Source organism: Agelaius tricolor, unplaced genomic scaffold (assembly GCF_023055355.1).
Source record: "Agelaius tricolor isolate 1412-34295 unplaced genomic scaffold, bAgeTri1.0.p SCAF_23, whole genome shotgun sequence".
Lineage (NCBI taxonomy): Eukaryota > Metazoa > Chordata > Aves > Passeriformes > Icteridae > Agelaius > Agelaius tricolor.
In genome coordinates this window covers 13,434,782-13,456,504 of record NW_027269283.1, presented here as the reverse complement: position 1 = coordinate 13,456,504, position 21,723 = coordinate 13,434,782, and the positions used below count along the sequence as shown (strand labels likewise).

Genomic DNA, 21,723 nt, shown 5'->3' with positions numbered 1-21,723 from the left:
CTTCTCTGCGGGGTTGGGGGGTTCCGGTTCGTGTGTTATACCGCACTCCGTCCTCGTCGCTGTTCCACCGCGGGGCCAGGCCCGTTCCCTTGACAGTGCAGGCGCTCGGACCGGGCCCCGCTCGCCCCGGTCCCGGGGCTCCGGCCCGGCCCCGCTCACCCCCGGCCCCGCTCGCCCCGGTCCCGGGGCTCGAGGCGGGGCGAGGCCGCCGCGCTACGGGAGGCGCCGCGGGGCCTTGTGGGAAGGGCCCAGCCATTGGCCACCGCCCATTGAGCGCGCCGCGGATTGGCTGCCGGCGGCGCGCCCGGGGCCGACGCGGGCGCTGATTGGCCGGACCGCAGCGCGATGTCACCGCCCCGCGCGATGCGGTCACGGAGCCGCCGCCGCGCCCTCGCCCGGCGGTTTGAATGTGAAGCGCAGCCGGAGCGCTCGGAGCCGCCGCCGCTGCCGCCGGGGGGGAGCCGCCAGGTAAGCCCGGGACGCGCTGCCCCGCAGGGCGATAGGGCTGGGGCGGCCCCGTGCCCCGGTGGCACCGCGGCCGCCCGCGTGCCAACTCCGCGCTGCGCTCGGCGCTGGGCCCGCGGTGCGGCCACAGGCGCAGCGCACCATGCTGGGCCCTTCCGCCCGCCTCTCGCGGCCCGTGATTGGTCCGAGGCCGCTGGGTCTGCACTGCCTGCGCCCCTCATTGGCTGCAGCAGCTGTCAGTCCGGGCTGCCGCGGGGGAGGGGGACCGAGTTAGTCTGAGGGGTCTGGGGCGGCCCGGGGTCTCTCCCGGTCCCGGCCCCGCCGCCCCGCCTGGCCCGTCCCGGCGCTCTCTCTGCAGGGGCCGCCGCAGGAGGCTGCCCGAGCGGAGTAGGCGCGGTCCGGCGCCGGGACGGACGCAGCCGCCCCGAGCCTTCCGCGGGTGAACCGCCCGGCGGGCCGCAGGAGGGCGCGGGGCCGCTCCCCGCCGCAGAGTCGCGAGCGGCTCCGGCACGGCCTGGCCTCGCGGTTCGCGGACGGGGACGCGGGGCCGGTCCCGCTGCCGCCGGCCCTGGCGCTGCTGTCCCAGGCCCGCGCTTTGGGGAAGCGGGAAATGCCCCGGGATCCTCAGAGCGCTGCCCGGATGGCTTTTCCCATCGGATCTGGCTCCTGAACGTTGTTCGGCGCTGGGAGGTGTTCGGGCAGTGCTGGGTGAGGGTTGCACTTGTGTGAAGCTCTTCCCGGTCCGAGCCCCAGGGGCACGGCCGCGTTCTGCTAGGTTTGGGTTTCTTTGTAAGTGAGCTGCATTAATTTGACTAAAGTTGGTGATGTATTAAGCACACCTTATGAGTTTTCTGAGGCGTTTTCTCCAGACACACGGTACAACCCAACACAAAGCATCATAGCACTCCAGCTAAAGTACCACACCAATGTTTTTCGTACTGGAAAACAAACATGAAGAGCTAGAGGAAGAGAAGGAAATAAGCATGTGTAGGTAACAGGTCAAAATATGTTGGTGGGTGTGAATTGGTGAACAAGACTATGGACAAGTAAACCCCAAAAGCACGGGGGAGCATGGGAGAGGACTGTTCAGGTAGATTTTTACTTTTTGCAAACTATATTACGATCTGATTTGCTTATTAGCATTAATTTAATTTAAGAGGATACTGCTGCTGTCTTTTTAAATTATATAGATGCCATAACTGACATAAAAACTGTGTCATTAAAACTCACTGCCTTTGCAGGCATGCTTGTACAGAACTGTTTCTTGCACTGGTGATCAGCACGAAACAACTGCAAAGTGGGACAGATAAATTTCGCTCAGTTGTACTAAATAGAAACTCCAGAGGAAAAATGGAAACATTTGTTTCCTCATAACCTTTGTAGGGAGTGAACTGGGCTGCTGGTGGTGGGAAGGACGGGCAGGATCAATGATGATGTCCAGAGGAGCATCTCCATTAAAGCACATCCTACTGTCATTGTATTGCTGTAATTTTAATTATTCCAGTGCAGGCTGTGAAGTAAATATAAGAATATGTGTGGGAGAATTACTAGAGAGGAGCAATATGGACTTATTGCAGACTTATTCTGTAAAAAGTATTGCATTTAAATTAGCCCCCACCCTAGTCTGAACTAATTTTACAGGAAGGATAAACTAATTGGCTTTGAACAGTCTTTTGTCTCTTTTTTAAAAAGGTATCTTCTTTTGAGATTTTTCTTTTATAAGGAGGTTTTGTTTTTTTGAAAAAGCTTTGACTCTTCAACACACTTTGAATTGTTTTGTTTACAATTATGTCGGGCAGGACTGTTCAGCCTGTTTCAGTCAGGAGCAGTTTCTGGGGCTGGCAGCAGAACAAAAGCAGAGCCAAGTTCCTGTTGTCCTGAAAGGGCAGGAGATCATCTTTTGGCTGTACCTGTTTGTGTCTGCGGGATGCGTAAGCCTTTTCTGGACTCTGGGGTCCGCAAACCAGACACTAGCAGCTGCCTGTAGCTTGAGAGCTGGGATGTTTGCTGTGCCTGGTGCACCCTGGTTGGGACTGTGTTCCTGAGCTATTGTCCCAAAGAGCTGCTGTTGCTTCTGTGGGATCTGGTTTTAGATGGGTGGCTTTAGGATAGATTTTTCTGATCTCTGGTTGTAACAAAACTACTTGTGGGTTTTAGGTTCTGCCAAAATGGAGCTCAGTGATGCCAATTTACAAACTTTAACTGAATATCTAAAGAAAACACTAGATCCAGATCCTGCCATAAGGCGTCCTGGTAAGTGATTCTCATGATTGTGAACAAAAAAAGTTCTGTTTCTTTTTGTCTCTCCCGTCTCTGTGTAGCAAACTGCAGTGGATATTTATGCAATAACCTCTTTACAGAACTTCTCAGTATCCTTTTAAAATGAAACCCCAGAAAACACTAATGAAGGGTAGATATAAATAGAAATAATTTTATCTGCTTTTTGTGATTTTGTTTTTCTGTATTTTGCTCTCTTTTTTTTTTCTTTGCACTGTTGTTATATAAAACAGTGCTGCTGTTCCCAACAAGTGAGGATGTACGTCTCTTGGGTTGTGGCTTTTCCAGGGGTGAGGAGGCAGTATTTCCTCATCCTGCTGGGGATCCAGAGCTGTTGTTGACAGCAGGAGCGCTGGGGAGCAAAGAAACTGTGATAACTTTTGTCAGACATGTTCCTGTGAAGCTCTGGGAAGTGTTTGTGTTGGGTATCTTAAACAGACACTTGAGGAATCGTAGGATTCCCATTAGAGAAAGCAGCTGAGCTTTTGCTAACCGCGGTGTATTCCCTTACAGCGGAAAAGTTCCTTGAATCTGTGGAAGGAAGCCAGAACTATCCGCTGTTACTCTTAACGCTGCTGGAGAAATCACAGGAAAATGTCATCAAAGTTTGTGCATCTGTAACGTTCAAGAATTATATTAAAAGGAACTGGAGAATTGTAGGTATTCTAGTGAGGAAGTGTGCTAAGAACTAATTATTCTTTTAAGGTACAATAAGCAGATCCACATCCCACCCAACTCAGTGTCATATGTGGACCTCCTGAGGGAGCCCTTGATCCTCTCATCCAGATCATCAGTAAAGATATTAATCAGTACTGGCCCCAGTACTGAGCCTGGGGGAACCCCATTTGTGACTATGGTATACCTTGAACTTTTGAAATTGCTAACTTTTGATTTAAGTGTGTGGAAAGATGGTAAAAGGGATGTGACAAGGGTAGTGGTACCATCAGCTTTAAGGTATCTCAAGATTGAGTGTCTCCCTGGAGGTGCTTTTCTCTTTTAATTGCTGCATGATTTCTAGGTCTCTGAACTTCAGTGCTTTTATCACAGAAAATGTGACTGTCACTGCTGTCACTGGGCTGGGACAAGCCACCTCATTATTTTATTTTTTTAGTAGCAGCTTTGCAGTTTTCTACTACTTGGCACTGCTGACTGACCGGACTTGGAGCTGGTTGGTGTTTTGAACTGGTTAGATAACTTAAAGTCAATGTTAGGGTTTTGATTGTGTAACTTGCACCTTCATGTATGGTCTCTAGAAAGGATGGCTCGAGACAGCTCACACAAAATCAGTTTGTGGGGTTGGCAGAGGTGCTGTTTGGTGTGATGGAAGAGGAGACCTGGTTAAATGTGGGGATTTTATTGCCATGTGCACCCACCCTCACTGCTGCTCAATTGCTGACCTGAAAAGTTATCCTTAGGGAAGAGAAAAAAATTTCTTCAAAGTTTTACAGAAGGATATTATTTCTTTCAGCTTTTTTCAGATACTGCTGTTCCAGATTCATTGAAGGCAGTGGCTCTAATAGGTTTGCTTCTTAGGTTCTTCAGCATGGTAATAGTTACATAAATCAGTATAAACAGTTGGTCTCTGAAATGCTGATCATCTCTCATTGCCTGGAAAATGCTGATATGCCCATAACTTAATTATTGTTTTCATTTTAGGTTGAGGATGAACCAAACAAAATATGTGAATCGGACAGAATAGCCATTAAAGCCAACATAGTGCCCTTGATGCTTAGCAGCCCAGAACAAATTCAAAAGCAGGTAATATGTCATTCCTGCTTGTATCCATGAAACTTTGGGAATATTCTAAGCATGTCTAGAGGCTATGGTTATTGGCAGAGCTCAGTTCCCTTACCAGTGAGCTCAACCTTATCCAAATAACTTTGAGGATATTGTTACAGGTATTTCTACCTACTTTAACATTTCTTTAATATGATTATTGTGTAATCTTATAGCTAAGTTCTAACATTAGGCAGTTAAACAGCAATTCTAGAAGGTAAGATGTGTAAGCTTAAGGTGAGATTTTTGTATTTGTGTGGAAAGTAGTAGATAATTTAATCCAGGGATTTTTGAATTGGACAAGAATAGCCAGGATTTTCTGGGATGTTGGCAGCATCTGGCACATCTGCCGTGTGCTGTTCTGTCAGTGAAGCTCCGTTTCCGTTGCAGTTAAGTGATGCCATCAGTATTATTGGGCGGGAGGACTTCCCTCAGAAGTGGCCAGACCTGCTGACAGAGATGGTGAATCGCTTCCAGAGCGGAGATTTCCACGTCATCAACGGGGTTCTGCGCACCGCCCACTCTCTATTCAAAAGGTACTGCACATCAGGGGGTTTTGTATGGAAGGTGAAAGTTCTGTTCAGCTGGCATGTTTTACTGTTAGACTTCATTTTGGACATTTACAGAAGTCTATAGTTGTGACTTCTACATACATCTTTTAAGTAGTTATCAAATTGTACACCTGGCGGGGTTTTGAATCATGTTGCTTAGTTCTTGTTTACTTTACAGTATTTTTTCCAAGGTTCAGCACAAAACAAAATTCTGTGTGAATTAATTTGGTAATAAATGTAAAGACTATTCTATTTTTCATGTGTTTCTCCCTTACTTGTTAGGTACCGCCATGAATTTAAGTCAAATGAATTATGGACAGAGATCAAGCTTGTTCTTGATGCCTTTGCTCTACCCTTGACAAATCTCTTTAAGGTATTTCTTGATGAGTCATTTCTAAAACAAGTTTCATGTTCTGAATTGCTTGCTGTGGATACCTGTACTATTAAAACTCTAGAATTGTTCTTCAAAACTCTTAAAGGGGTTCAAATTCAAGGCATGAAATGAGACCTAACAAGACTGGTAAGAGGATGAAAAATCACCATATTTTCTGGTTTAAAAAAAAACGTTCCATGACATTTTTCAATATTTTTTGTTGGTGTGGGTTTTGTACTTGACAATCTTGCGTCTTTTTCTAGGCAACTATTGAACTTTGCAGCACGCATGCAAATGATGCCAGTGCCCTGAAGGTTCTCTTTTCTTCTCTCATTCTAATTGCGAAGCTGTTCTACAGTTTAAATTTTCAGGTGAATCTCCTTGTTCTTGGGATAGTTTTGCTTTGTTCTGAGGAAGCTGGTACTATAGAAATTATTTGAGGCAGCCTTTAAGGCCATGCTTTATGGCAAAAAGAAAAATCACCAGTGCATCTGCTGAAGTAAAAGCACAGTAAGGATGGGTAATTTAAGACATTAGCTTGGGCCTTTGTAAGCAAAAGTTCAAGAGAGTCTGAGCTGGCACTGCTTCAAGGAGGTGTTGTATGGGGCCTCTGAGTAGGAGCTGGGAAAGGCAGGAGTCCAGTGCCTGAGTTTCTATTCACTGTGCCCCCTTTATAAATGTGCTTTTACTGACAGGAGCTGATCCTGTAGCTGGGAGTCCATTATGTGTAGCTCTGTGGCACTGTAGGAGCAGAATTCTGGGAGCACTGTGGGTTGTCTGGGTTTGAAATCAGATCTACATTTTGGACATTACTAAGTGTGCTCTATGGGAAATGGTAAAGCTCCCTGGCTGAGGTGACATTTATTTAGTGTCTCAACATGAAGGCAGGTCTGTGAAGTGTGATTGTGCCTGGATTCCTTGGCCAGCTCTTCCACAGGGGGCAGGAGAATCAGCTGGAGTTAAAAAAGACTTGTGCTCTCTTGTTCTGAAAGTGAGAGGTGATAAGGCTCATTCATTATAAAGGTGTGAGCTGTTCAGAGTCTAAGCAACTAGTTTATTTGGAACTAGTTGTACTCCAGGGCTCTGCCAGAACAGCTTTTGTTTGGGGGGGGGGGCACTGTTTCAATTTGAAGATTGTTTTCCACAGGTCTCTCAGTAGATTATAAGATGAATGCACTACTTCCAGTGTAGGTATGTTATCTAAGCAGTGCAGCCAGAAATTAAAATCTAGATATATGCTTTTCTTTCACAGGATCTTCCTGAGTTTTTTGAAGATAACATGGAAACATGGATGACAAACTTTCATAGCCTTTTAACTTTAGATAATAAACTCTTGCAGACTGATGTAAGTACTGCATAAACCACCTGGTTTGCATCTGTAGGGGAGAGGGTGGATTGACAACTTAGGTCTAATTCTGAACAATGCACTGGTTTTTTTGTGGGGCAAACAAAGGAGTGGAATGACTGCAAGAAAATGGAGTTTAGGAGAAGTTGCTCTGCTGTCTAAGGAATTTGAGGTTCAGTTCTTCAAGCTGTGTGACAGTTACAGGTATACCCAGCTGTGCACAGAAATCAAATTACCAATACTCATCACTGAGTTGATTCTTTCAAGAACAGCTGCTGTAGTGACCTGACCATTAGCATCACAGGGCTCAGGTGTTCTGTATCTGTCAGCTGGTTCTAGAAAACAGGGTGTCTTAAAGAACTTGAAACAATTGAACATAGAGGGCAGGGCATCTCTTCAGTACTTCAGTATTTGCTGTCTTGCTCTAGTTAAAGAATCAGTAATTTCACTGGTGAAAGCTGATACCAGGTCAGCAAAGCTCCAGTTGTTTTGTGTGTGTCTTCTGCATTTTAAGTGGTGATGTCTTCCATCATCACATCATCACAGCACAATAGTTTGCCACTTGATGGAGCCAAAACAACTCTATAAATTTCTTGACAACCCATAGGGAGGCATATTAAGTGTATGTTGTGCTCTAGTTACCCTTCTGCTGAAAGAAGCTTTGCTGCTCTTTTGTCTTTGTGTCTGTGGGCTGCTCCCAGCACAAGCACTGGTGCAGCTGAACTGGGACAGGCAGTCAGGCTGAAAAGTGAGGGTGGAGGGAAGAGGGGCAGACAGAACTGGGGTGGTGTTTGGTTGAGTTGGTTTTTTTAATTCCAGTTCAATTTCCCAGTTCACATTGTGGCTCCACGAACATCTGTGATCTGGGGAAAGGGAAGGAACTTCTACAGCTACTCCAATTAAAGAATCATGATATAGTGGCTTCTAAGTGTATTTTTCATTGCCTTGTGTTGTCTTTTTCGTATTACATTTGTAAATTAATTTAGTGTGAATTATTGTGTCTGTTTTCAAGTACACAGTACCTGATATGAAATGTAGGTATGATTTCTAACTTGAAAAGTAGTTTGGGTACAGATCAGCAAAAGTCTACAGTAGTTTTAGGGACAGTGAGAGGGATTTCTTTCACCTGTTTAGGACATGATAAAACAGAGATGTAAATATTTAACGTAAATACGTTGATATTTCTAATGTTTAAGTAGTGTTGAGGTTTGGATGTTTAAATTCTTAGTTTTGTTTTATGTGAGGATGAAGAGGAAGCTGGATTGCTGGAGCTCTTGAAATCACAAATTTGTGATAATGCTGCTTTATATGCTCAAAAATACGATGAAGAATTCCAGCCCTACCTGCCACGCTTTGTAACAGCAATCTGGAATCTGTTAGTCACAACTGGCCAGGAAGTGAAGTATGACTTGGTGAGTTGCTAAAATCTGATCTTGTCAAGTTTTATAATAAATCATAAATGATTCAGTCGTGGTAAAGTTTTGCCTTCTGTTTGTGGTGCTGCAGCTGGTCAGTAACGCCATCCAGTTTCTGGCCTCGGTTTGCGAGAGACCACATTACAAGCATCTGTTTGAGGACCAGAACACATTGACAAGCATCTGTGAGAAAGTTATTGTTCCCAATATGGAATTTAGAGGTAACTTTTTGAGACTTAATTTTGAAAAACATAACAAATATCTACTAATTATCATGACATGTTGCTTTGCAGGACTAAGAATTGAGGATTCCCTCTTGTGTACCTTAGTGCTAGATTCAAACCCAAGTTTCTGCAGCAGATTGCTGTCCTGTGGGCTTTGTAGGGTTTTATGAATATACCTAACTTTTCATGTTGAAATCCCAGTGGAGGAAGTCTAGGTCATGTGCCACCAATAAATTTCTACAATTAAAGTGAGTATCTGAGTAATTCAAGGAGCCTAAATAGGCAGGAATGCAGGAATATCAGGCCTACCAAATGTTTAGTTCTCCAGGTTTTGATGATCATACTGATCCTATATTTAAAATGCAGTGAAAATATATTGCAGTGATAAGAAGCTTCTCTCTCTTAAGTCTATGACTCTGAAAGCCTCTTCAAATACACCTGGTGTTGAATATGTGTTGAGGTTTTTCTTAGAATCAATACATCAGCCCATGAGTGTGAAAGACTAATTTGTGGGACAGAAGCTAAACAGACTAATCTGTCTGGATATTTCTCATTAATTAATATTAATGTTATAGAAAGCTCCTTGGAAAAAATAGCAAGTTGATAATGATACACTGTTTTACTATAAAAAGCAGAGATTTCACTACTTCAACTTCCATGTATTTTGTATTTTCAGCGGCTGATGAAGAAGCATTTGAAGATAATTCTGAAGAGTATATAAGAAGGGATTTGGAAGGATCTGGTAATCCACAGATTTATACTAAGAATACTTGGTCTTTAAATATAGCTCTAAAGAGCTTAAGCAATTTACTGAAGCTTTTATAACTTCATTTTGAAATTGAGAAGGTTTCCACACACCACCCCCAGCTGGATTGTACCCAGTCTGTGATCAAGCCTACTGTCACGATAAGTTTGTCACAGTGTCTTTCTGGTTCGAACAATGTTTTTATAGGGCTTTTTCCTTAATTGGATTGGTATGTCTTCTGCACTGCCCACATTCTCATTTCAGCAAGGACAGCCTGTAAGTCAATGCTGAGTAGTAGCCAGTTGTGTATTTAGTTCCTGTGTGTGGAGTTTTAAGTGACAGGGAGAGACTCTTGATGTTGAGGCTGAAATTCTGCCTGGGGTTGCACACACACTGTGCTTGGGCCAGCTGGCCAGCAGCCAGGCTGGACGTGGCTGTGTTCAGAGCAGTGCCTGCCCTGGGCCACGGCTGTGCCAGCCCAGCTGCTGGAGTGCTGGGGGAGGCTGTGCCCTGCAGCCAGGCCAGAGCCCGAGTGAGCCAAACCCGGCTCTGTGTGACAGGGCTGCGCCGCCAGCAGCTTGCTGACAGACACTTGGGAACTGATGGCATTTTGTAATAGATGGAAGAGATTACTGTGTGCTTGCAGTGGAGGAGAAAATTGGAGGAAACGTTTTTGAACTTTTTTCAAGAAAACATCATTCTTATCCAGGATTGGCTGCATTTTAGGTATTTGTGAAGTTTTTTACGAAAATGTACTATCAGGTGTGCTGGGCCAATAGCTGGCTTGTGCTCCAGCCTGCTGCAGTCTGATGGGGCGAGAGAAGGAGGGGTGAAAGTGAGAAGACTCGTGGATAAAGACAGTTCAAGTGAAAGAAGGAGTAAGGAAAGGGGAGAGAAGTTAGTCACTCACCATTGCCCACAGGCAGACTTTTGCCCAGCCTGTCCCTGAGCAATGGCTACTTCCCCCAGAGCTGCCCCCTCAGTTTTTATTGTTGAACATGTCATACAGCTTGGAATGTCCTGCTGGTCAGTTTGGATTAGCTGCCCAGGTTGTCCCCTCCCAGCTCCTTGCCTGCCCCAAACTACTTGCTGGGAAGGCAAAGCAGGAGGAAGAGGAAGCCCTGACACTGACAGTGCTCTTCAGCAGCAGCCAAACCCTGGGTGTTACCAGCAGCTTCAGTCATTGGTACAAACACAGCACCAAATGGGCCACTAGGGCAGAAATGAGCTCCCTCCCAGCCAGAGCCAGTACCTTTGGGTGCATAATGTCCAGGCAGTACCAGCCCCCTGCAGGCCTGCTGCCACTGCTCAGGGGCAGGTGTCCCTTCTCCTTGGTGTACAAGTAGCCCAGTTGTGACAGTAAATGAAAGGCTTACAGCAGTGGGGAGGGTTGCAATAATTAACATGGGGTGTGGCTGTAACTTGAGAAGCTGTTACTGTTTTGATTATTTTGTTTATTAAAATGAAAAGCTGTCTGCTTTCTCGTATCCTAAGAATCTTTGGTTCTCATGCAGATATTGACACCAGGCGCAGAGCAGCTTGTGATCTGGTCAGAGGCTTGTGCAAATTTTTTGAAGGACCTGTAACAGGGATTTTTTCTGGATATGTTAATTCTATGCTGCAAGAGTATGCAAAGAATCCATCTGTTAACTGGAAGCACAAAGATGCAGCTATTTACCTTGTAACATCTTTGGCATCCAAAGCTCAGACACAGAAGGTACTTGTACATTTTATTCATTGCAACCTGGCTGCATTCAGATATTGCAGTGCAGATGAGGCCTGCTGTTCGTTTCAGCTGCTTCAGAAAGGGAGCAACTGTGTGTGCAGTAGTTCATGTTGATGAGATGAAGAGCTGCCCTTTAAATGATCCTATCACAGCTGGTGCCATCTGAATTTCAGGTAGATGGGGCACTGTGGCCCTGTGGCTGGCCTGACTGGCATGTGGGATCCAGCCAGACAAAGAAACCAAACTGCCTCAGCTCTGGAGCGTCTGAGCTCTGAGTGGTCCTGAGGCACTCTGGAAGCCATGGAAGGCAAATAGAGCTTTACAGAAGATGATCAGATGTGTTAAGCAGACTAAAAGGAATTTAAATGACTCTTGGAGTTCTTAAAATTTCCCAATATTTCCTGCTACTTGAATGTTGGATTTGTGAATGACATGTGAATGCTAATGATGGCTGGAAATGGATCTCATTACTTGCTGATAGGGTGGAGACACTGAAAAAGCACAGCTGGGCTAACCTGTATTTGGAAACAGGAGCATTATATTGAATGTCCTATGGAACAAGTTTAGGTGTACTACTAGATATTTTAAATGCTGTTACAGTTCAAATGTCGGTGTCTTTACAAGACAGATTTGAGGCAAACATAGTAAAATGTGTACATCATTTCATGCAATTTTGCTGAAGGTTCTCAGCAGATTTTGCTGAAGCCATATGTATATTGCTGCCCAGCAGTTGTTAGTGATTTGTAACAGGAACCTGTCTGGTAGCATTTGGGAAACTACAAAGTTTGTGTCTTTCTATGCTATTTAATGGCAAATATGGACTAATTTAGAACACTTCATTGAAAAATCTCCATCTAAAAATCCTGGTTTAAAAAGAGGTTGCATTTTTTGTAAGAGAAAACTAATAGTAATTTTTTAAAAATTAGTAAGAAAACTAGTGGCATATATGTCAGCATATAAAAATAAGAATTGTTTTTTACTTCTTCCAGCATGGCATAACACAGGCCAATGAACTTGTTAATCTGACAGAATTCTTTGTGAATCACATTCAACCTGACTTAAAGTCTGCTACTGGTAAGTTAATTTTGGTAGGGTATTTTTGTGGTGTATCATACCCTTGACAGTGACCATTGTTTGTGAAGTCTCCAAGCACTCCTTTATCAGCAGAATCTCTGAGATGGGCTCTGAACACCTGGCACAGAGTGGTGCATTTCTGTTTGGCCAGCAGTGAAGGAGCTCTTACAGCAGGGTGGATTGCCACCTTACCCCCTGCTCTCTGCAAGATCAGGGCATGTATACACATGGTTGCTGTCAGCTACATGCTTAAACTTGTTGAATCAAAGTAATTTGATTTCAGTATTTGAGACCTTATGGTAAACTTCTGTGCTCCACAAAACTCTGAGAAGTTAAAATACTGAGGCCCTATTGATGAGGTTGTGGATGTCTAGATTTAAACCATGTGGTTCATTTTACACTTTAACAATTATCTTACTACAGCTGAAGCATAGTGGGTTGTCTCAAAATGTGTAATTGAAGGCTGCTGAAATTGAAACCAGAAAGTGAATTTCATCTGAGCTGGACTGTACTTTTAATGGTACTGGGATGTGATTTGTACCTAAACTGATACTCTAACAGTGCCATACCAAAGTGCAGGAACTAAGAAATGTAGAAAAACATAGTATTATTTTCTACAGGGGAGAATTATTACGTAGTGTCAAGTGTCACTTGTATATATAGTGCATGTTCAGTAATCACATTTGTATGAGGAGTATCAACGAAGTTTGCATATTTTTCTATTTCAGTGAATGAATTCCCTGTGCTAAAAGCAGATGGTATCAAATATATCATGATTTTTAGAAACCAAGTAAGTTTTTCTTTCACTCCTATGGAAAAACATATTGTAGGTTGTTACTTTATACTTGCCAAGCCTAATTTATCGCACTTGGCCATATGCTAACTCAACAGGTGTTTGATAGTCATCTACAACACTTCATGCTGAATTTTTAATTTAGAAAGTAAATGATATTGTTATAAATATCCAATTAACATGTAGTCTATATGCTGTCCATATGCTATGGGAACACTGAATATCTTAGCTGCTTAATTCTGTGACACACTCAGACGTTTCCAAGTCAGTGTTAGTCCAAATACCCTTGATTGCTTGGATCATTGCAGTAGCTGTTACAGAGTACAGCAGTTTTGTCCTTAATCTTTTCTGATTCATGAGATAGGGTGAGAAAATATGTTGCATATTATTCTAAATTCTGGATTACCTTTATTAATTTCTTATGAAATATATGTGATATTGGTTTTTTTAAACCTTGATATTTTTAATTACCTATTAAGACAAAGTAAAATGGAAAGGGAAATATACATTAGGGTTGTCTGCACTTCCTGCTAATCCAGTGCACCACTGGTGTTCAGGGGCAGTACATGAGCCATGACAGAGTAGGTACCTCCTGGCTGTCAAGATGGGAAGGAGCAACAGGAGGAGCCTCCCAAGACACCTCCCTCTGCCAAGCTCTGTGTGTCACTGATGAGCTTGGCTGTGCTCTAGAGTTGAACCATCTGTATTTTTTAACATACTTATGATTTGTTGCTATACTTTTGTAGGTACCAAAAGAACAACTGCTGGTGTCTATTCCCCTCTTAATCAATCATCTCCAAGCAGAAAGTATTGTGGTCCATACCTATGCAGCCCATGCTCTTGAAAGACTGTTTACCATGAGAGGGACAAATAATGCTACTCTGTAAGTTTCCAAGCAGAAATAAATTCATTGCTAATAGATCTTGCATATTAAGGATGAGAAATACCTGTAGGGCATCCTTTGAGTCATATACTATGGTATTGTATAAGGCTTGAAGTTTGTGACTGTCATCATTAAAGAGCTGTGTTTCATTTAACAGCATTACAGCTGCAGAAATGGCACCGTTTGTAGAAGTGCTGTTAACAAACCTTTTCAAAGCTCTGACACTTCCTGGCTCATCTGAAAATGAATACATTATGAAAGGTAAATGCCAAATGAGTCCTGCAATATAAGAATAACTTGGTTAACTTGAGGTAAAGACTTACAGTTACAGGTTCCTGACATTTTTGTTTGCAAAGCCTATTTTATGAGAATGTGTTGAAGAGTTGCAGTTACTTATCAGGCTGTGTCAAGTCATCTTCAACTAAACTTAGGGTAGCAAAGAGAAACACTAAACATAATGGTACTAAGTTACTTCTCAAACAGTAGTCTTGTAGTCAGGACAACTCCCTGGACAGTGCCAGGGGAAGATCTGAGCAGTCTGGTCATGGCAGGGACATGTGGTCATGGCTAGTGAAAGGATAGATCTGATATGGCTAAGAAGATGCTGAGATCTGAGACTTGCCCAGGACAAGTGATGGCCTCTGTACAGTTACTTGATCTCCTATGTTCATCTCTAGAATGAGAATAAGGAGGGTTTGTCTCATGCTTTGTCATGGTTATAGATTGAATGTTCTTGCAGCAGGTGCTCTTTGTTCTGTACCTAATTTCTTGGGATCCTATTTTAACAGTAAAAGGTAAAGGATTTAGGCATATGTTGAGTGGCAGTGTATTTTGTCTTCAGAAGCTAAAATTTTCCATTTATTTGCAGCCATCATGAGGAGTTTTTCTCTGCTGCAGGAGTCCATAATTCCATACATCCCTTCTGTCATCACCCAGCTCACCCAGAAACTGCTGGCTGTCAGTAAGGTAAAGAAACAGAGCAAAAGGGTCACCTTTTACCTTTTAGAGCAGTCTTGCTGAGGACTTATGTCCTGTTGGTGGTGTTCTGTTAGAATACTCTAAATAGTTCTGGATTTTCTGATGCAACTAATTTGAAACAGCATTCCGTGAGGTTCTGACTTCTTTTTAGAACATATTCTCAGATCATTCTTCCTGCTCTCATCTGAAATTTAGAAGCAGCATATGAAGAGCAGCATACAGCTCTTTCTGTAATGCTAGTTTGTTGTAGTATAAATGCCTGCTTGTGCAGAGGCCACCAGTACAATAATTGGTTTTATCACAACTCCTGTATTCTTTGCCCATGAAACTTCTGAAGCTAATAATAATTGGCATTGAAATGTGGGATTGAATTAAATAAATTGCCCTTCTGCTTTTGGTGGGTAAAAATCTCTTAATTTTTTTCTTTAGACTTGTCAAATTCTTAACCATTGACAATAGAGAATTGACTGGACACTTGAAAGATGGGAAAATAATCTTTTTCTGGTTTTTGTTCTGTGATATTTTAACTGTTTGGTAGTTTATATAGAACTTCTGAAAAACACTTGCTACAAAAAAACCCTCTCCTTTATGGAATTAATTTCAGAAGCAACTTATGTATATTTAATGCATAAGTTACAAGTATCCCTACTCCGAAATGCTACTTTATTTAGTCTTCAATTGAAAACAATATATATTTAGTGAAATAAGTGACTTGTCTGCAAGTTTGGGTTGATTTATCTGTTTATAACTTTTCAGAATCCCAGCAAACCTCACTTTAACCATTATATGTTTGAGTCAATCTGCTTGTCGATAAGGATAACGTGCAAGGCAAACCCAGAGGCAGTGGGGAGCTTTGAGGAGGCTTTGTTCCTGGTGTTCACTGAGATCCTGCAGAATGATGTGCAAGGTAAGGGCAGTCAGTGAGTGCCTGTGCTCTCTCCACGGGGGCTGGCTTCTAGGATTTACCTTATGGCAGGCTTTTTGTAGCACAGGAAATTCAAGGGGAGAAACAATATTTTCACAGTCTGAAAGTGTTTTGATTGTTCCATAGGGTACGTCAACAGCATTCACTTATTTTAAATTGCATTCTTAAAGTATCTAGCAATCCCTACTCCAAAGCCTCTTAATATTATTCTTAATTCTATTGCCTTTTTTCTAGTAATTTGTTTTTTATGTTCTGAAACATTAATGGGTAGAGGAAATAGAAAGCGTATAGATGCAATGCTTGCTAATTTTTGGAATAATTACATTTGGGAAGGTATGTTTCTTCAGAGTTTTATTTATTGAAATCTTAGTGATAATGTCAAAATGGTGGGTTCAGTCCATAGATATGTGGTTTCTGGGAACTGACAGTGACCATGTTGTCTGACTTCATAAATGTCATCGTTTCTCTTCCAGAGTTCATTCCCTATGTGTTTCAAGTGATGTCACTACTTCTAGAAATGCATAAAAATGAAATCCCATCATCGTATATGGCATTGTTTCCCCATCTGCTCCAGCCAGTTCTCTGGGAAAGGACAGGAAACATTCCCCCTCTGGTCAGGCTCCTGCAGGCTTACCTGGAGCGCGGTGCCAGCACCATCGCCAGCGCTGCCGCCGACAAAATCGTGAGTTCTGGGGCAGAGTCACAGTCTGGCCTGGAGACATGGGATCTGAGCTTCCAGACTGTGAGGAACTCCAGCAAACAGCTGGATTTGTGCAGGGTTTGGTGCTTACTTACAGAGACAGACTAAGACTCTGACTGTAGCATTTTGGGTTCTTTTCTATTACGTGGATAAGGTGAATTGTAGGCTGTTCTGCTTTTGTCAACTGAGATGAAAATTTCTTGCTTTTAGTTCTTGCAAGCAGGTAAGTCTCCACAGTTTTCCTGTCTTGTTTGCCTCATGTTAAACATGTGCATAATGAGAACTCTCAGGTTCTGTTCAGAGCAGTCTTGAGAAGAGTGAGAAGAAGTCAAAATGTGTCTTCCTTGGCCTGAACCATAAAAACTGAATCCTGTCCTAGGTTATGAAGGCTTTTGCCTTGGTGTACGCCTTAAATGGTAATGGTCAATTTTCTGGTAGGGTCACATATGAAGAATTGTGGTCTAATGATTTTATATTTGCTTTTCTTGCAGCCTGGATTGTTAGGTGTGTTCCAGAAGTTGATTGCCTCTAAAGCTAATGATCATCAAGGGTTCTATCTTCTAAACAGTATCATTGAGCATATGCCTCCGTGAGTATGAGCTGAAATTACATTTAAAGCTAACTTCTGCAGACTTTAATTATGAAGTGTATGAACATGCCAATTGCTAATTTTTAACAACTGAAAACATCACATTTTTCAGTCAGATGGATTTGAACAGTTCTATATATGTTTTCTGTGAAGTGACATCAGTAAAATCCCAGTGTGAATTGAATAACTGTCCTTTTAAATTTCCAGTGAATCAGTTGACCAGTACAGGAAACAGATCTTCATTCTGCTATTCCAAAGACTTCAAAATTCCAAAACAACAAAGTTTATCAAAAGTAAGTTCCTTGCTGTGTGGAAAGCTCTGGTGCCAGCCGCAGCTCAGAGGTGCAGCTGTGCAGAACAGGAGTCCCGTGTGCCCCGCGGGTACGCGCACGCAGGGACAGCGCTGGCTCCTGGCTCCTGGGCAGAGTACTTGTCACCAAGGGGGGTGGGGGCAGTCACCAGAGCAGGTGACACTCATTCATGAAAGCCAGGGAATGGAATTAAAATAATGAGCAAGACTTGGGTATTTCTGTTCCTTTCCTAGTGTCTGGTGTCATTATTGAAAATGTCCCCATTTAATCTCCAACCAATAGCAGCAGACTTTCCTTCTCGTGCAGCACAGCAGTACTGACCACACCTCCTGTAGTTACCTGTAGTTGTGTGTTAGTGCTGTGAAATATCCCATGCTTGTGTCATTTTGGCTTTAGTATGACTACATTTATTGATAAGGTTTTATGTTAAACTGGCAAAGCTGTGACAGATAATTGCAATACATACTCTGGTTATTCATGCTGTCACAAGAAGATTGTCATAGTTAATAAATTATTTTTGTGATACTGTTGCTACCCAAATTATGCAGTGTCCATTACTTAGCCCTATAAAATCTGGTCAATGCCATCTGATAGGAACAAGAATGATAAATTTGCTTATAATGGTCTTCCACAAATAAAGCTGAAGTGGTGCTTTTAATATACTGCACCCTGTGCAAAGGGGCTCATACCTCACCTCAGAGTCTGCATTGTGGGAAGTTTTCTGCTAAAAGGAAAGTTTTTGGAAGAGTTTCTTTGGTTCCTGATCTGAAAAAAAATTGCAAATGGCTTTTCTAATGCCTTTTTATAACTGCTATAAGGGGAAAAAGGAATAACTCTTGTCTTGTTGTACCACCTTGTTTTTGTGTTGTGGTATGTAAAAAACTGAGTTTTTTCCCAAATTTCAAGGCAGCAAGTTCACGTACTTCACTTAAACTGAACATGTGTAAAGATTGCCATTTCTATCCCCTTGAAAAACCTGGAATGTATTTTGCTGCTGACTCTAAAACTATTCTTTTGTTTTCACATTAAGTTTTACTTTGTCTTTTTTCTTGTTACAGGTTTCCTTGTCTTCATTAACTTGTATTGTGTAAGATATGGGGCATTAGCTCTGCAAGAAATATTTGACAGCATACAGCCAAAGTTAGTATGTTTTGTTTGTTTGGGTTATATTTAATATGGCTGTGTTATTTTTGTCTTTTGAAGTAAGAAAGAGTTGTCTGCTTAGCTAGACTATCAGACTACATTTATCACTAATTTGAGTGGCCAAATGTTTCTCTTAATGTGGTTCATTTATTTGTCTAGAAAGTCTTCTTTTTTTGTGAATTTCTGACTACAGTTCCTCACTGATAGTTCAGTGAAGTTACTAATCTAAGAAGGTTATAAAAAGGAAAGATTGATGGTTTTAATTGTTATCATTTGTGAAAAGTTTGTGTGTACAAATGTCTACTGCAACAGGGCAGCATCTTAACAAATTATCTGGTCGTTTCTATTCCCTAGTGATTCATATTGTTTCTGCTTCTCTTTTGTCACCATAAGGCTGATGAGGCTTTCTAATACTTTTTCTCTCAATGCCACCATAGGATGTTTGGAATGGTGTTGGAGAAAATTATAATTCCTGAAATCCAGAAAGTGTCTGGACAAGTTGAAAAGAAAATCTGTGCTGTTGGCATTACAAAAATATTAACAGAATGTCCTCCCATGATGGACACAGAGTACACCAAACTGTGGTAGGTACCACACTTCTTCAGGATGTGCTAGTGAGGCTGCTGGAGTTACTGAAAATGGAGGCTCAGACCAAAATGCATCCTGTAGGAAACTCCTTGGTGATCTCCTCAGACCCACAAGGCTGTTTTAGGCCTTTCATCCTGCTTCTGTTTCTCAGCAAATTAAACTGTATTTTCAGAGAGGATGACAGAACTGGTTTGAGATGTTTTTGATGGAGATAGCACAGATTTGGCTGGCTGGACCTGCATTTAGGGAAATACACTGCTTTCCTCCAGCTTGTATTCTTTCTGAAAAGCCAGGCCCAGTTTTCACTTACAGCTCTTCTAGTCAGGAGACCTGAGCATATTCATAACCTGGCAGAGAAACTGTAATATCTTAGCTTGAGAGTGGAATTCTGGGGAAAGCCAGCAGGAAGTTTGATTGTCAACCAGTGCAGCAGTCCAGCATGCCTAGTAATTTGAATTTGATGACAATCACTGGATCCCAGACTAGATCCCTGAACTAGAACTTTGTTTTTAATATGCTCAGAGGAAAGTTGTGATCTGGAAAATCATTGCTCTTTTCAGATATGTTTCATGACAGTTTGAGCTGATAAATACATACATTGCTCATGCTGTTAAAAGGAGTACCCATATTATGCCTGTAAAATATTCAGACCCACAATTCTTCTGGTCCAGCACACCTTGGACATTTACAGTTTCAGTAGCCAATCAAGTACCTGCAAAGGCTAAATTATAAAGGGTTCCAAATAACTTGAGCCTGTCCTAAGATATTCTAAGCACTCCGATTTTGCCCCCCCCTCTTTGCTCCCAGGATTCCTTTGCTGCAGGCCCTCATTGGCCTCTTTGAGTTGCCTGAGGATGACACGATCCCTGACGAGGAGCACTTCATTGACATAGAAGATACTCCAGGCTATCAGACTGCATTCTCCCAGCTGGCCTTTGCTGGGAAGAAAGAACACGATCCTGTAGGTCAAATGGTGAACAATCCTAGAATCCATCTGGCACAGTCTCTCCACAAACTGTCTACAGCCTGCCCAGGCAGGGTAGGTGACTTGTGTGCTTGCATGCTGATGCTGCATTGTGCACAGAGGAAATGCCTCTGTGAGAATGGGTCTGTTTGCTGATGTTTGATCATCAGCAAAATGAAGTAGGTCAGAACTAGAATGCAAGATCGTGCCTGTGTTTTATTCTTCATTGGAATATAGCTTTTGTAAGGTTTTTCCTTAGGAGCCTTAGAAAGGCTTTATTTTCACCGCACATAATTTTGCAATGAGCTTAAGTGTGCCATTAAAAAAAAAAAATTTACACACTTGATGGTCTATAACTCATATGTGTCTTGAGTTTGATTGGTTGCATGCACTTGTTGAATTCAGGAAGCTCATTTAAAATTAGACAAGGTGAGTGTGCAGTTAACTCTTTTAGCCCACAGCATGTTTGTTTTCCCTGAGATTTTGGTAAGTAAAGACTGCCTGCTGCTTTCCCCGTGGGTGACTGCTGCTCTGTGGCTTTGTACTGCGGGTGAGGGCAGCTGGGGGTTCCTGTTGCACTCCCTGACACCTCTGCTTCCCTGTGCCTCAGGTTCTGTCCATGCTCAGCACCAGCCTGAACGCAGAAGCATTGCAGTATCTCCAAGGGTACCTCCAGGCTGCAAGTGTCAGTCTGCTCTGAGCTGCAGAGACTCCACAAGCAAGATCAAAAGCTCGTTTGTTATGCAGAAGGTCGACACTGACTTTTTTATAGCAGAGTTCAGACAAAATGAAAAAAAAGCTGCTTGAAATTGTATTGCAGATTCCATCTTGTAAAAGATAGGTGTGGCTTTAAGCTGAAAGTGAAGAATTTGATGGTTTGTGTACTCATAGATAAAGGTGGCTAACTTCCATTCCCAGTTTAATTTCAAAGGGAATAGTCATAGCGGTTTGTTATGGGATTGATTTGAAATCTGCATCTGCAGTGTTTGGATAATATTTGGAAATGTGTGGAGAGCCCTGGCTGTAGAAACTCACTTCAGTCACTAAAATTCCTTTTCATTTTAATGTTGTCCTTTGTATTTCTTTTGTCTTTCCTTAAACTTTATCTGAATTGTGAATAAATAAGAAGTACTTGTTTAAAATGCCTGTCATTGTGGTCTTACTGTTTCAGAAGAATATAGTTGTTTTAAGAAAAGATGTTTTACACTTGGAATAGAATATGAAATAGTGGGACTGTGAGGGTTTTTTAGGTGCATTGTAGGATCATACAGAGCAAATCTAAAACTTTGGGAGAAGAGCAGAGCTGCTGTCCTCTGGCTGCTCACCAGCAGGCACAGGTGCTCTGGAACAGGTCCTGTCAGTGCCAGGCACTGAGGGCAGGGCTCTTCCCTGGGAGCAGGGATCAGGCTCCAGGTGGGGTTTTCCTGCTCTGTTGAAGCTGAAGCAGTGACCTTGGAGGTAGGTGTGAGTCGGGTGTTCTCCGTGTCTTCTCATCAAGGCACTGATGAGGCCTGGGGGCATCGGCTGCGATCCTCATCGTGGCTCTTGGAGTGAGCCGGTAATGCCTGAGCCTCTGTGTTCTCAGGGGTACCCGGCTGCTAGGCTGGGCTTTTCGAGGCACAGCTCGAGTCCCGGAGCGCTCCTGCCAGCTGTGTGCAGCTGTGGGCGCTGCGGGTGCGCTCCTGACAGCTGTGTGCAGCTGTGCACCCGGGGCTGGAGCCTGCTGGGCCGCGTCTGTCCACGGGCTCCGGCAGCTTTACCGGGACTACTTGGGATTGCTTGTGGGTCTTTCCCACCCGCAGTTTGAAATGTGAGGTTTTGGTTAAATGCTTATCCATGGGTGCGTTGGTGACATCCGCGCTCCCTCCTGCGTTGGCC

At 43.0% G+C, this 21,723-nt stretch overlaps 1 protein-coding gene across 2 annotated transcripts; it reads left to right on the top strand.

Annotated features, from left to right (window-relative positions):
• Positions 1 to 347: 347 nt before the first annotated feature.
• CSE1L (chromosome segregation 1 like) lies at positions 348 to 20,987 on the top strand. Of its 2 annotated transcripts, XM_071446902.1 has the most exons (25): positions 348 to 468; positions 2,623 to 2,718; positions 3,256 to 3,398; positions 4,399 to 4,500; positions 4,909 to 5,054; positions 5,352 to 5,442; positions 5,706 to 5,813; positions 6,695 to 6,787; positions 8,032 to 8,199; positions 8,294 to 8,423; positions 9,103 to 9,168; positions 10,686 to 10,888; positions 11,887 to 11,971; positions 12,700 to 12,761; positions 13,511 to 13,647; positions 13,805 to 13,908; positions 14,516 to 14,613; positions 15,382 to 15,532; positions 16,024 to 16,232; positions 16,742 to 16,839; positions 17,047 to 17,132; positions 18,209 to 18,290; positions 18,731 to 18,877; positions 19,689 to 19,920; positions 20,456 to 20,987. In XM_071446902.1, exons 2-25 carry the CDS (start codon positions 2,634 to 2,636, stop codon positions 20,543 to 20,545), a joined length of 2,916 nt encoding a protein of 971 aa, XP_071303003.1. In that variant the 5' UTR covers positions 348 to 468; positions 2,623 to 2,633; the 3' UTR covers positions 20,546 to 20,987. The 2 variants fall into 2 exon arrangements, with proteins under 2 accessions (XP_071303003.1, XP_071303004.1); XM_071446903.1 differs by lacking the exon at positions 3,256 to 3,398 and having other exon boundaries at positions 356 to 468.
• Positions 20,988 to 21,723: the final 736 nt, after the last annotated feature.

Bases quoted from the DNA above. Each gene is read 5' to 3' on its own strand.
- CSE1L (XM_071446902.1), top strand. From the start codon at position 2,634: ATGGAGCTCAGTGATGCCAATTTACAAACTTTAACTGAATATCTAAAG. The intron at 17,133-18,208 runs GTAAGTTCCTTG...TTCTTGTTACAG, and splicing joins AACAACAAAGTTTATCAAAA to GTTTCCTTGTCTTCATTAAC. The intron at 19,921-20,455 runs GTAGGTGACTTG...CCTGTGCCTCAG, and splicing joins CTACAGCCTGCCCAGGCAGG to GTTCTGTCCATGCTCAGCAC.